The sequence below is a fragment of the Pipra filicauda genome, unplaced genomic scaffold, assembly GCF_003945595.2.
Source record: "Pipra filicauda isolate LSUMZ 115617 unplaced genomic scaffold, ASM394559v2 scaffold58_size5111680_pilon, whole genome shotgun sequence".
In the NCBI taxonomy this organism is placed as follows: Eukaryota; Metazoa; Chordata; class Aves; order Passeriformes; family Pipridae; genus Pipra; species Pipra filicauda.
In genome coordinates, this window is record NW_024104742.1 from 1,273,858 (window position 1) to 1,289,698 (window position 15,841).

A 15,841-nucleotide genomic window follows, 5' to 3' on the forward strand; every position below is an offset into this window, starting at 1 on the left:
TTTGGTGTGTGGAACCTTGATATATTGCACAGGTTTTAGAATCTATAGAAGTCTTTTACATAGACTTTGCTTATGCTTCATTTGCTTATGCTTCATTTAACTTAAATACAACTGCCTAAACATGGAACTGAACTTTTAAGCCAGCTTGTATGATGGTCTTTGGAGAAACAATTTTATTCCAGAGCAATCTGACACTGCAAAACAAAGTACTTGTAAATGTAAAACAAACCAGTTCTTGTAGCATCAATGACTGCAGGGTGTGATTTTTGTCTAGTTCCACTGCCCTCATCTCACCGGGTATTTGTGCAAAGAGAAAGGTGGATGTGCAGAAATTCACCTGTGAAGCTCAGCACTGGCTGTCACCGTTACCATCACTCTGTCTAGGCTGGACTCACACTGTCACCTCGACATCTTTATCCACTGCAAGGAAATATATTCCTTTTGTCCCTATAGGCAGATGTTGATGTTTCCCTAAGGACAGTGAATGGATTTGGAAAACAATAACAAAGGTTTCTAAGATTTTTACAATAGCTTATGTCATTATAACAGCATGATACTAGTTTTGAATTTCAGAGTATTTTTATTACTGTTTCAGTTGTACAATTTCAGCATTAGGAAACAATACATAATATACAGTACATGGCTTGCGTTGTTCCCAGGTTTTAAAGTTATGTGTCAAGGTTCAAGCTGCAGAATAGAGTTCACCATTCCTAAAATGAAAGCAGGCACATACGTACAGTTCTATTAGCGCAATCCTGTGTGGCAAAGACAACATTAGGAGCACCACCTGCCATTAGGACACTGCATGTACCAAAGGATTACTGACATGGATCCTTAACGTTCTGCCCCACTGCCCCTGTGGCACTTGTTCATGTCAAAGTGACATCACTAGAAAAACACATTAAGCAGTTCAGTCCTTGGTTTCAAAAGTTAGTGAAAGGCCACAGCTAGTGAAACACCTCACAGAATGAAGCTACAAATCTGATACACATTTTGCATAGTTAAATTTATGTCTGGATAAACTTAGATCACTGGATTTTTGTTTTCTTCTGGCCTTTGTACTTTTGCTTCAAGCTGAACAGTTATTCAAAACACTCTCATTCAGTGTCCCCCAGTCACTCCAGATACCTTTCCATTTCTTTGGTTGCTCTCTTTTCCTTAACACCTCTTAACCTTTTGTATTCCTCCTACAGCTGAGCCAGACATCCACTCCCTCCCCTTTGGCTACTCCTACTTATTTTTCTTCAGCTTTTCCCTCTCTTCCTCTTCAGTCATTTCCACTCTCTTCTGTTACTCTTCTCAACGTCTCTGGGCTCTTTCTCATCTTCAGCCATTCTGACTGTCTCTTGATAGACAATGCTACAGTCTTCTTGTTCCATCCAGTTGCTATTGCTATTTGCAATACCACTTCTAAATCCTTTAAAAAGCATTCACCTCTAAGGGCCTCATTCTTTCCATACTTACACATGGGTATAACCCCAAAAATTCCAACCGTTTTACCTAGTAAGTAGAAGATGAAAATTCAACCCGCTGCCTTGAATTGTAGCTGGAAAGAAGAGAGAGCTAATAGAGGAAGACAGAATGAAAAAATAAAATCCCAATGTAATAGTGCACATTCCCGCTCTTGAATTTGGAGTTGTTTGTTCTTTCCCTCTCGGTATGGAGTTAAACATCTCCACAGTGTGTCAACTTACTGTCACAATTTTCTGTTACAATAATCTTAAACAAGTTCAATGACATTTGCTTCTTTGATATGGGTTGTTGTTCTAAATTTCCACTGTTCTCTGCTAAATTCTTCTTAACTAGCATCAGGGAAAAAATCAGCCTTCTACCTGTTGACACCAGAACAGGGGAGGGGAAATATTCACACGCATCCCCTGTAATGCAGAGGCTGCTGAGATAAGCACACTTTAAAAATATTATAGGGCAGCCTGGATCACTTGATTGCTTATAGCACGAACAGTTTTGCAAGCAAGTTTTGCACACCTACTGTGTGCAAAATGAAAGCTGTTCTTCCTTCACAGTCTCTCAGACTCTTAAATCAAAAGCAAGTAAGTTGTATTTCTGATTGTCTGCAACTTATTCTTTTGCCTATAATTGTAACTTTAATCTCTGTTTCTCTTACAGGTTTAGGCTTATTTGGTTTTGTTGTTTTTTTTGTTTTTTTTTTTTTTGTTTGTTCTGTGAAAATTGAACTAAACAAGCCCAGTGTTCAGTAGCATTGGAAGCCACGCCAGGTTTTGCTCATTTGCCCCAGCCCTGGCACTGGCAACAGGTAGGAACATTACTACAGTCAGACAGAGCTCCTGTTGTCACACAGCTCTGCCAGAGCACAGCTCCCATTCAGATTTCAAGTCTGCTCACAAGTTGGTTACTTACTTACATTAAGAACCACATTGAGTATTTAACTGCAGATTTTTTTAGTATGGCTTTAGGCTTATTTTTCTGTTAGTTAAACATTTTAAAGGAAAATACTTCATAAAAAAAACCCTACACATTTTGAGATAAACTAGTGCCTGTGAAAAGTGTGAGGTTAAATAACTTTGGAAAGTACAGTCCTCCACATAGCCAAAAATATAGACAGCTAGAGTGCAGACATCTCTGACCTGCCTGCAGCAGTTGAGGTGCCAACACGGGGAAAGGGGAAAAGGGTAATTAGCCCCTAGTTTGATTCTCTGCTGACATATACAAGGATATGAGTTCTGAGCACCTGTCAGTCACTGCACGACTGCCAACACTAAATGAACCTGTCATACTGTACAGCACACCTACCGGTTTGAACAACTTCATTTCTGCCTTCCTTAGTCAACATAGAATCATCATCCTTGAGGTAGACGACCAGATATTCCACTACACTTTCCCTGCACCTTTCAGTATCAAATATTTCAAGTAAAAAATACCTATTTTCAAACACTGTAGCTAGTGATTTCACTTTAGTATCACCCATACTGTATCATGTCTGGAATGAGCTCTTTTGTATTACATTTGATGCTTTACATTTTCAAAGCACATCCAAAAATCAGCTAAATGAGGATTGCATTAAACCCTACAATTTAATCATAGTATATGATTATATATAGTATATATATATATATTATATCTCTATAGTTTTATGGCCAAGTTATAAGCCCCTGAGAACAGAGTTTATGCAGAAACACTGGCACCAATAACACTAGTGGACGCAGCTTTATTTAGATGTAATTAGCATAGAAAGCACCTGGAATTATTTATATTTTCTATTTATAATAGATTAACTCTTTGGATAATTTCATAACTATATTAAGAATACATTTGTTAATCTTAACATCCATTGCAGAAAGATTATATTTACACACAAATACACAAAGACTTGATGTGAAAGAGCAGAAAGGAAGAAAAGAAGGTGCCTGATCCTGTGCCCTTATTTATATACATGGGTAGTGCCTTTAAGTCAACTTGTATGAGTGTGGGTCCCAGGTGTGGATAAAAATTACAGGTTCTGGTCCATAATACTTTATGCATCTATGATTTTGACAAACTACTATTTAAACTATTTTTACAAATACATTCTACAGTAACTGTGTCTATGGGCTCAGGCATCCAGCCCTGAGAGAAACACAAAGTCTGCATTTGTAAAAATCCCCACAACATTTTAAGAATTCGCTGTTTTTACAACTCTGCACTGGAACACACCTGTCCAGCCAGCACAGGGGACGATCCCTCCAGTGTCCCAGGCTGTGCTGGGACCTACCAGGAACAGTTTCTCTTTATTATAAGACTTGGACAAGCGAGTCTTGGTGAAACAGTAACAGCTTGCTTGAAATGCAAAACAAGCCCAAATGCAACTCAAAATAGATTCAAATTGTGTTTTTATATCTACCTGCAAATGTTGCTGTCCAAAAAAGAGACTTCAGTTCAAGATAACAACATTACATTATCTGTGAAAATGAAACCATACACTTTTCAGAGTACAGGAGCTTCTTATATTGGCTGCATTCTTCATTAAAGTCTCCTAATACAATCTTGGTTTGAAACATACTTTAGAGAACAAACTAAACATGTTTGCAATACTTTGACAGGAAAACGGAATTCTTTCCAGACTGAAAGAATATGAATTTTGTAAGTCAATAATGACAACATTTTTGTAGGTAAAAAGTGCAAATTTGTGTATATTACCTCTAAGAATTTTACACTGCTACCTACAGGGAGTTTCAAAGCGTCCTTCTTTTGATGTGCTTTACCAGTTGAATAGTACATTTTGACCAAGAGTCATAAAGTATATTTGACTGCTGCCTCCTGACTGTACAGATGCAAAGAACACCTTGAAGGGGGAAAAAAAAAAGAACAAAACATTATGCTACTGTCAGTTTACATTTATGAGAATATTTTTACTCATATAAGAAGTTTGATAGAATGCCACAGTCCCAAATACAAGGATATATGGATATCACAAATCAACTTTAATCCCATGAGAAACTTCTTAAAGTGAAACTCTACTTGTGGTACAACTGGATTTTTCTTAATATATATTTCTTTTCTAATTTGAAAAGACACAGGAGAACATTTAAAAAGAATTTAAACAGTTTGGGGGCCCCAGATTTTCAAATATGACAGTGGGACTAAGAAGGTTTCAGAGAACATTTATCAAAATTGCTATATACAAGAAATCAGACTTGATTATCCATACTTTGGTGTCTGCAATTAAGAGTGTTGTGGGTTTTTTTTCTCCACGATGGCTGCTCTGAACTGCCTGTAATTTCAGTAGCCCAGGAGAGGCAGTCCTGTAGCTGGGTGTTTTTGGGGCTGACTCACCAGCCCTCCCCACTATACCTGTGGTGTGGCCAGTTAGCAATGTCTGTATTTATCACCTCTGATAGCAGTGAAGGCTGGGTGGAATAGGAGTTCTAACAGAGCTGGTGGTGGGAAAGTGCAGAATATCCATAGTGAGGGTTTTGTGGGATCAGTGACTACACTGGCTTTGAATGGGGAAGTTATACTAAGGTAAGAAATAACCAATAACAAAGTTACAAAAATTAACTGGTCTTCGTGTCATAGTCAGCTATTACTCATTTTTGTTAAATCACCACACTCAGTAACCTCTGTACCTTGTCATTTCTTTCACAAAGAAATTTTAGCTTCTGTGCTTTCTTGTGCATAAATACTCCTTCCAGATTTCCTGTCTCCACAGAGCGTAGTTCAATGGCTTTCTCTCCCCAGCCCATGACCTGATTAGACTGAAGGTAAGCTAAAAGAAAAAAAAGAGAAAAAAATAATTTATACTATTTAACACCTGAAAGACTGATTCTTGCCTCATTTATATCAATTATGGATCTGATGCATTTCTCTTTGATAACAATATATTCTGAATTATTTGTATTTTAAATTTACACAAAAAGCCTTGGGGATAGTAACTCATTTTCAGTTACTCCTCTCAGACTTATTCTGGACTCTAGACATAAATCTTAACTACTGTTGCATGTCTTAGATTCACAAAAGGTTGAAGGAAACCTCTGAAGGACATCTTTTTGAACCCCGAGCCCCAAATCAGGGCCAAATTAGACAGGGCTACTCAGGACCTTGTCAGGACATGTTTTGATGGATATCTCACAACCTCTCCAAGACACTGCTGCAATGCATCACCAATTTCAAGGTTAAAAACTTCTTCCTAATACAATTTTTTCTTGGTGCAACTTGTGCTCATTTTTGCCTCTCAGCCTTTCAATATCCAAGAAAAGTCTTGATTCTCTTCTCTGTACCCATCAGGTACAGAGACTGTTCTCTGTACAGAGACTGTTCTCTGTCACCATTAGGAAGCTCGGTTTGTATTTACTATAAAGTTCAGCTTAGTCTGAAACCTAAATACTTCAGAATTTGAGACTATGGCATGATTAATTTGGTGTCCTTAGCTATTGTCTTCCTGTTACTGGTTACGTGCAGTATCTCCAAAACCAAAAGATATTCCAGCACTGTGGAAGCTTACTATGATAAGCTTTAGATCTGGCAATAAGAAACTGGAATAGTGACGAAGGAGTTAACACCACAAATTTCAAATTAGGCACAGTTTCAGTGAAAGCCCTCTGATTATTGCATGTATGGGCTTCCAAGGTAAAATCACATTATTTATGCTCTACTGGTAGTCAATGCTCAGAAATTGTTCTTCTTGCTCAACTATCAACTGTTATTTCATTAGCCTGAGAATCCTGGTGCTCTGAAATGATGTAAAGGGAATGTGTGCATTGGACTGGGTTTAGCTTCAGTGGACAGGGCTTGCCTGCCCTACATTACTAGTGTGAGCAACGTCTGTTTCTTAAAACCTTCCATGTTGCTTTAGGTTTTTGTATAGAAGTTAAACTTTCAGTACAGACTGATACAGGAAGTGACAGCCCATGATCCTACTTGGAGGACAGTAGAAAATAAGGGCAATATGCCCAAGTGTCTGTATATACTTCTTCTAGCAGTGTTGATTTAATATTAACTTGGAATCTTTGATTTATAATTGTTGTTAAAGCAAGTGTATGAAAGTCATACCTCCTTGGAAACACGTGTTTTGGCTACAATTCTGTGATTTTAGTTTCCTCAAATTCTATGAATTTCCCCTACATCTGTTCAGATGACTTTCTTTTCAGTTACTCTTCGTGCACACTGAAGGCTTCCCTGTCACTAGAGCTGAGAGCTAGACAATTCTCTCCCAGTATCCCAGTCATGAGGAAAGAGGAAGAAACCAAGCTGTTTTAAAAGCAAAGCAGCAGTGAGCAACTGAGGGTAAGTGGCAAAAGAGGAGGGGTATTTTCTAAAACTCAAACACATGAAATCAATAAATTTTTAAATCTTTTCAGTTCTTAGGCTGTACAACAAGGTATCATTGCTGCAGGCTGTGAGGGTGTCATTAACATCTCAACCCACTGCAGCAGTAGCTGGGTGAGCCCCAGGGCAGCACCCAGTGAAGTCAGCATGTGAAAAGGTAAGCCCGGACCACACATACAGTGAAAAAGATAAAAATGATACAATACTCAGACTTCTGCTTATTTTGTAACTGACAGCACATTAACCTCTTCAAACTTGGCTTTTGAAACAAGAGAGGTGGAGGACACTATGGTTCTGGGGGGTGGGACAGTGAGGCAGGTGTATATATAAACAGCATGGAAGCATTCTGTGGCTACACTGTTTAGTATAGGTCAGACAGGTTTAGCAACAAAGACCTAATCCACTCGTAAGTCTCCTGATCTTTTCCACCACATGAAATCTGCACTCCAGGTGTCAGTATGCTGTGTCTGTATCAGCTGTATCCATGCCTTTGGCAGATTTCAATTTGATAGCTTCCTTTCAGCTCCCAGTGACCACTTCATTAAGCTCTGCTGCAACCTCTAGGTCATTTGGGATAGAAAGCCTGCATGACCAGACCGTTACTGCTGTGTTCAGAAGAGACAAGTATTACAAGTATCCAAGCAGTATTACAATAGGAACATAATAAACCAGACACATCACTGGGAACCTGTCAACTGACAATGGCTGATTTAAGTACAAGTAGCATAAAAAGTCTTGTCACAGAATCAAAAAATTCTCAGATTTCATTTGTGAAACAACTTGCCAACAAAATGGCTTGATTATACCATTTGCAGGGTTGTCCAGTTATAAGGATTTAACTATACATGGAGATTAATTTGGAGGATAGCAGGCTGTGAGTCCACTTTTCACCTCAACAGGCTTTAGATAAAAATGTCCTGTGCTTCTAGCTGGCAACATACACAGGTGCTTATATTACAGATTGTACAGGTTTTTAGCAACTCTAGACTTAACAGCCACTCTGATCCTTTGTGCAGTAGCTAAGCAGAAAAGGCATATACTGACTCCGAATGATGTGCCAGTAGCTGCTTAACCTACTGGAACAAAGTTATTCAGAGTTCCCTGAAGCTCCCCTGCTTCACCCAGATTACCGTGTGTATTAAAAAACCTACAACTGTGCATGAACTGTGGCTCTTGCTACACCATTTACCCCAGCAGTACTCCCTGGACATCAAAGGATACATGCCACAAAGCCAGTTTCTTATAATCGTGAAAGCATTAGCAATGCTCTAAACTTAACAAGACTTGATATTTCCTGTTTACCCTGTGTATTGAGTAGAGCCAGGGAGTGACTGTTTCAAGGGTAAATGGTTGAGGGAGATAGGAAAGGTTAAAGAAATCACTGAGCCATATTGAATCCATTAACTCTTATGAAGTGTCACTGACATGAACTAATGATCTCACACCAGTAGCATATTCACTGTCTGAATGAGACAAGTGCACTTGGTACCACAGAAGCCAGGTACTGTTACAATCTCACTTCCCTTCTTAATCTTTCTTTTTTAAAATGTTTCTCTTTTAAAAAAATCCCTCTTCTAATCTCATGTACTGAATTTGGCTCACTGCCCTGTAAGCAGTTATTCCCAACTGACCTCTGCATGAGAGCAGAATCAGGCCAGATTTTAGCAAAATATCATAAAGTTGGGCTTTTCTGATTAGTGTTACTAAAATAGGGCAGGAAAGGACCTTAATGCACCTTCTCTTCTATCCATATCCCTATGCTGCATCAGTATCACTGGTGACAACTGTTTGTTTAACCTGACCTTAAAGACCTCCAGTGATGGAGACTCCAAAAATTCCCCAGGCAACTGATTCCAGGTAAACCAAGAAGTTTAAAATGAAGAAACAGAACATGATTTAAAAGAGTCTGACCCACTTTTGTGTATCTGAGTCATGATATCAAACTCCATTCCAGGGTGGAAGAAAGTGTACACTGCTTTACTGAATTCCTTTTTGGAGACAATCGGTATGTGCACAGGTGAGATTCAATGCAAAAAAGCCACTGAATTTTGCTTTCTATAAAGGTTTGTGAAAATTGCTTCAGGCAAGTGTGGAGCTGGGCAAAACACACTGAGGAGAATATCTAGTGACGACTTTGGTGACAGTAAAAGGTACCATCCACTGCCGAGTACACTGCTGTAGAACCCTTCTTTGGCCCTTCAGTCAAACTCAGTACACTCTATGAAACCACAATATATTCAAGCTTTTTTCAATATATACTATATTCAATATATATAAAGCTTTTATTGGTTTCCCAGTCTTTGGGGAAAACATGTTTGTTCATTTTTAGACAAATGGAAGGGACACATACATGTTGAGGACTGGGAATGAAAAAAGCCCACAGAGATACCAAGTGTCCTGTGATGCAGCAAAGCTTGTTCCCACAAAAACCCAGCTGAGAGCTCTCCAGAGATGCTGCTGATTACTGATTAGGGACTGATAGCTATTTTGCATGCTGTCTCTAGCCCATGCTTTAATACTTACTGACCATAAAGTTGAGCAGTTTTGGGTAGGAAAACTGAGGAAGATAACTTCTCTTGTGCAATTCTGTTAAATAGTTTTACTGCTATAATTTATGTTACCTGGATACGGAATAGGGTGTTTTTCTTCTTCCAGTCACAGCTGTGGAGAACTTTTATTAAACAAGAGAGGCTAGAGAGTCAAAATAAAGAAGGAAAAAAAGCTAAGGCTGAATAAAGTTAGAAACAGACAAATTAAGAAATTGGCCTGGAAGGCCGGTGTTTTCCTGCTGTACCTTTTGGTTAGAGTGCACTGGGAAGAGGGCTAACATACAGCAGAAGTGATACCCCAACCCAGAAACGCACCTGGGGTGGCCATTTGCTTGTTTGAATGCCTTTTGCTGTTCCCTTGGGGAAGAGCATGCAGGAGACCTGACCAACATCAGTCACTCAGATATGAGCGGGCGTGTTCTGTGCACGAGCTGGACAGCAACTCTCTCAAGAACTGGTGAGTGTGGTGGTAGAACATGAGGCAATAATTCTACCGCCTGTTGGTAACACTGTCTGTTTCTCTCCATAATATCCATTTTGCTTCTAATATGTACAGGGAAAATGAAATAAGGGCTTTGACTGCTTCCGCACTCTGGGAATATCCAGATTTGTGTCAAACCTCTGAGATTACATACTGTAAATAATTCATTACTCACACAAAAGGGCAAAAGTGCTCCCCAATCTTATTAACTTGATGTTTCTTAAAGCCTTTTTTAATCCTGTTTTATAGAAAGAAAATATTACATCTATATTTATATTTAGCCCTACATATGTGAAGTATCTTTCAGCTTAAACATAGAATACTTCTACAAGTTTAATTTCCCATGGGATTTGAGCTTCCTCTCTCCAATTTCTTATTAACAGATCGGTCACAGAGGTCCCAACTTTAAGACTATGAGTAAGTTATATTTAGATTCCCTGCCCTAAATCCATTGATTATAATACAAACTATTTTTTACTTTTTGTATCAAAATATTCTCACCAACTACAAAAGTTTTCTTTCAAAATACTTGTTTAAAGAAATCAAGAAATGAGCAAAGGATGACTAGAGAGCACACTGAGGTTAACACAAGACCCTTCTATCTCTGCAACATAGAGTGAAAATTTTGAGGTAAGCTCATACAGACTTCAGGAGATCCGAAATGGGTCTGGAAATGTCCCCCAGGAAAACAGTTTCTTTTAAGAAACTCAAATTTCCACCAAGCTGGGCCATGCAAATAACAGTTAATTCACACTTCTGTCCATTTCTGAGATACCAGAAGTGCTGCAGCAGCAGCAGAAACTCAAGTGTTCTCAAGGTAATGTACTGGAAACTGTTCAAATGAAAACTAAGAGGGGCTATTTGGAGACTGCCCTTCAACTGTGGAATCTGCCGAATTATAAACAATGAGAGAGACAGAGGGATGGAGACTGACACCACTCCTTCCAGAGAACATCCACAATCAAACCTGGCATTTACTCACGGGTGTTATTCTATTGATTTTAATGGGCTTTTCCTAAAACTACTCAGCTAGAAATGAAAGGAGAAAGGTGTACATCCTTGATTTTCACTGTGGCATCCAGTTTCTTCAAAGCTAACACCATGCTTCTGTACAGCCTAAGTGTCTTGGGCTTGTTTTGTTTATTGGCATGTTTGTTTTTAAATGCAAAACAACAGGAGTGGGACAGAAATTAAAAGTAACAACTAATAAAAACAAAAATCTGCCTGTGTTGTTCTTGGTATTCCCCATAGTGTTAGCTTGAAGCCCTCCAGGGAAGGTGAAACAAACAGCTGTCCTGGCTCCAGTACAACCAGAATCTCCTCCTACACAGACAACTGCAAGCATGGGGAGCTTGAGAATCTGTTATAAATACCCTGGGTTGGCAGCCCTGTGAATTTAAAGTGATAAAATTAAGGGGCCATTTGACAGCAGTTACAGATCTCTTCAGTAACTGACCTCTGTAGCTGTGAATTTGTACATAAAACGTTCTGAGCTATGAACGACCAAAGCACCTTTTCCCCCTCTGTAATTCACACAATTCTCTCTGTGAGAACTGGTGGCAAGCTGCTTCGTCAGTGAGGTTTGTCTGTACAGTCAAAGTGTGATGCAATAAACAGCGTGGCAATAAACAGACTGTGATCCAAATGTGAAGCCCCTATTGCAATCATTGGCCACGTTAACACAAACATCCATAAATCTGTTTACTCTTTACACATCTGGTTTGCTCAGAAGTTGCTTTATGTGCCATACACTTTCACATGGATACAAACCTCGTAAAGAAGTCAGGCTTCATGCAGCAGAATCTTGTATTTAATAAAGAGCTATTTTTCATACATACCTACAGAGGCTGGCATTTCTCCCCACTGTAAAACAGTCTCCTTTGTGAAATGCCCATATATATCAATGTAGATGCCTTCATCTTCATAGGTGAGCAAAAGCTCCATTCCGCTGGTGTTCGGGAGGATGATAATGGCATGTGGGCGAATAGTCCCCTGGATCTAGAATCATATTTTACTAAGATTTATATCAGAACATGGACTGCAATTTTAGTGATGACATCAATCTAACTAGCTTGGCAGAGCAATAAAAACAACTGGTTCATGGAAAGTGAAAGAAATGCCCGTTCTCAAAGGCTGAATAGTTTGCTAGTGAGCCTCTGAAACAGGCTTTCTCCCCTCCTCCCCCCTTGAATATGACAGTAGGCTTGCAAAACATATCACTGTTCAGTATTTCTCTTTAAATTTACCAGTGTTAATTGGTTTCAAGAAGCCATGGAGCCATTGAGACACAATAATATTTACTTAGTCACTCACAAAACACTTGCAAAATATAAACAGAAGAAAGGTGAAATGAATTTAAATTCACAATTATTTCAGAAGACAGAGGAAGGACAGAAGCTTCCACATTCCAGGAGATCAGTGCTTTCACTTTCCATGATATTTCCCTATCACTACTCACAAGTTAAAACCTGCAAATTCAACAATATTCACTTTGCTGTGAAAAGTTACCTTTCAAATACAAGCCACTCTCTGTCCTTCCCTTCCCAAATCCCTCACTACAAACAGTTCCCCTTTAACTGCTGTTGGGCACACCTCTCTGCAAGCCACAGGAACAGTGCATTTCACTCACACGAATCTCTTCCAGAAGCCAACATGTCCCAAACAAAAAAAAACCCACAAAAGTTGAGGTATACAACCATGAAGGTGGGATTTTATGGAAGAATTTTCAAAAGAAAAAGAGGACAGCCTTAAAAAACAGAAACAAAGCATTTCCTTGTTTAAAGCGCTACTCAAAACAGGATGTTACATAGTAAATTAAACCACCACAATTAATATTTTTATAGGAAGCATATGACTGGAGCTTTACATCATTCTCACAAGCCAGCCACACACAGAGATGGTTTGGTTTTTTCCTTCAAGCACAGACACTTATACACACCGTGAGGGCACAACGAACAGTAAAAGAAGCACTGAAGCTGTACTTGCCAAACCGAATACACTCAGGCCAACCACTTGACTCCGTGCCTCCGCAACAACTATCCGCAACACTAGAACGGGTATCCAGAGCCGCAGAGCAATTTTAATGCGTTGCCTTGGTACTCGCATGAGTGATCGGAGCAGGTAAGAGATGAAGATAGAGGTGGGGAACCAGGAAAAGAGGCTACCAGAAAGCAAGAGTATCTAAAGTCAGCCTGTTAAAAAAAAGTCTGGGCTGTTGCTACCAAAAAGCTCCTTGAGAGAATTATCCAATTCTAGCAGATGCTCTTTAAAATTATAAAATACCAAAGAAGATAGAGCCGCTGTAGCAGTCGATTTATTTCAGGTCTAAGACTCTAAAGGGAAAATGTATTTTTAGTACATGCTAACTTTTGGTCGAAGAGTGCACACAAACTCAGTCAGTCTTAGAGGTGCCCCACATATTCAGGGCAGTCACCTGGGAAATCTCTCTCATCAGGTACCTAATTGTATTTGCAGCCTGTTGAAAAAGTAAAGCCTCTAAGAAGGTTCACTTTTTTCTTTGCCTTTCTTCTCTTGGGCAATTATGCTAATGATCTCTTTGACAAGTCACTGTTCACCTTGCTCAGCAACCCACTTCCAGAATGGCATGTGGGTACCACGCTTCAATTTATAAACTGATGTGAATTTATCATAGCTGCATAGTTAAAGGTACTAATTGTCAGATTAAATAAACCCTCTAACAATACACCCTCTAACAGGACAAATATTAAGTCCTTTAAAAAAAACCCCAATGCAGAAATAAACAGTACAAGCCTTTAGCAGGTGATTAAACAGTTCCAACAGCTAAAAAAGTCACTTCTCAATGAAGAGAAGTTTCTAAACTTAGCAGCCATCCTCAAACACTGTGTCCATCGGGAACACAGGTCTGACAGGACACGGAGGCTGTCACTTCCAGGGCAGCAGAGTGATCAAATGGCTTGCACAGGAGGCTTTTCATTTGAGTTGAAAACGTGGGACTGAGAGTGGAGAAAAGTTAAAAAATAAATGGATTCATGGCACACGCTGCAACATGCAGATCTGGGATGAGATTTCTTCAGACATCCCAAGCGTAACTTTAGGACACGTGGCCTTGGGATGCAAGGAGGCCATGGCACCTGGATGAGCTAACCCTCGGCCCCTGTGGAGCACTGTTGACTTCAGGGAGGTTTCCAAGTGTGCACAGAAGTTTCCTTGCCAGGAGCCTCCCATTAGACTGGAGCCAGTCCGGAACCCGCCAGTTTACTGAATATAAGCCCCCAAGTTTCTCTGGCTTTTGAAAAGAACTATCTAGAACAGCGAAAAAATAAGCAAACAAACAAACATTAAAACCATAGCACAGACTTCGTATTGGACAGCCCCATGCCCTGTCATTCACTTCTGCAGGGGAATTTGCTGCATTTGAGTTTAAGCAGCAATTCAGTGATCATCATCACCTCCAACAGAGCCACAATGCAATCAATTTGTACACATCAACCTCAAATCAACATTTTCATGCCAACTTCTTGACAATCTAACGAGAAAGTCTAGAGGAAAATGTAAAACCTCTTCTGAATTTACAGACTGATTTAACAGGCAACTGAATGGTAAGAAGATCCACAAATTTATTTAATCCAAAATTGGGTTTCTGCAAAGTCTGCACAGTGGCAGATTGTAAAAGTCAGCTAAATTCATGTAGATATTATTGTGTCTTTGACTGTTAAGTCCTCAATTTCCAGGACAAATCGATTAGAAATAGCAGTGTCCATACAATAGGCTTTCTGATATTAAACCATTAAAATTGATATCCTAAATGTGATAAAAGCATTTTAACAGGACTTCAGTGTTATAGAAGTACGAGAAAATTGGTTTTCTATTAGCTGTCATAAATAATTATTCTCTTATGCTGTCTTTTGAAAAACAGCACAACTCTTAACCTGATCATCATCAATATACAGCCCAAAGAAAAAGGCAATAATGTTGGTTTTTGGATTATCTTACGTGTGTTGGAAGATACAGGTCATACACAGATCCAGAGTCCACATCAATAGCGTGAAAGCCCACTAGTGACCCATATATAACCTTCAATCTCTGTCCATTTTCAACAGTCAGGTCAACTGATAGTGGTTTGTGATGAAGTGAGGTAAAGGACTGGAAAAAAGAAAAACAAAATATAACAAAATAAACCTGCTGGTTTACAGATCAACATATACAATCTTAAGAATACTCAAAACTCAAAAGTTAGACAGCTATTTTTGTTAAATAGTAGGTTATATTTAAGGAGCTGAGTATCCATCATCCACTGAGTTGCAAGGACAGTTTGATAATTCACTTGTGGCTTGAAAAAGAAATCCAGATTCTAGAAATGGACTAGGCAAAAATTAGGCTGAGTACCATTTGTGTTCAGTTTCGTCCCTTCTGAGGGAAATCAGCATCAACTCTGAATTCAAATGTACGTTTTGGCACAGCACACGTGCTGCATTTGGCTGGGGTAGAGACAAACAAGTTACTCACGTCTAACAATCGTGACAGTTTTATGCCTGCCATCTCCAATGTATGTCAAATGAGCTACACTTTCTTTAGAAGAATACTGATTTTATCTTTAACTCGAATAAATGTTATACAAAATAAAACAAACAAAAAAACCCCGAAAGCAAAGAGCAGATGAGAGACAGCGAGAGACACTGACACATCTGAACCAAAGGGATTTTCACCTACCTTAAAAGCCATGAATTTGTGATAAGGCTTTGGAGCCCAAGCATAAACCTCCACTGAGTTTTTCAAAGCAATTACGAGGAATTTTATTCTCTCATATTTTACTGTAATACAAGAAGAACAATTCCTTAGGTACCAGACAGACACTTAAATCAAAGGCCATCTCATCACATGAAATAATTTCAATGGATTACTTGTAGAGGTAGACATTATCCAGCAAGGGAGACTAATGCATTCAGGACATCAATGTTTAATACCACCAGTGACAATACCTTGACTGGAAACCTATAGTTCATTTATTTTCAGTAAAGCCAAATGACTGTTAACAACATTTATATAT

General features: G+C 39.1%; 1 protein-coding gene and 1 long non-coding RNA gene across 11 annotated transcripts in view; one reads left to right on the forward strand and one right to left on the reverse strand.

The window, feature by feature from the left end:
- The window catches only part of LOC113985608, a 15,187-nt gene extending 3,589 nt beyond the window's left edge, over positions 1–11,598 (forward strand). Inside the window, exons 2-7 of one of the 7 annotated variants that reach the window (XR_005565963.1) lie at positions 5,168–5,219; positions 6,606–6,741; positions 6,816–6,940; positions 8,847–9,789; positions 10,197–10,230; positions 10,353–11,044. This is a non-coding gene — a long non-coding RNA (uncharacterized LOC113985608). The other 6 variants (XR_005565966.1, XR_005565962.1, XR_005565961.1 and 3 more) reach the window with 6 other exon arrangements.
- NRK (Nik related kinase) overlaps positions 558–15,841 on the reverse strand; it is a 92,400-nt gene continuing 77,116 nt past the window's right edge. For 3 of the 4 annotated variants that reach the window (XM_039387816.1, XM_039387813.1, XM_039387814.1), the window contains exons 27-31: positions 15,505–15,605; positions 14,788–14,937; positions 11,652–11,811; positions 5,085–5,224; positions 558–4,300 (exon numbers count right to left, since the gene is read on the reverse strand). In XM_039387816.1, coding sequence (XP_039243750.1) covers positions 4,217–4,300; positions 5,085–5,224; positions 11,652–11,811; positions 14,788–14,937; positions 15,505–15,605 — 635 coding nt within the window. In that variant the 3' untranslated portion in view covers positions 558–4,216. The other variant, XM_039387815.1, reaches the window with a different exon arrangement.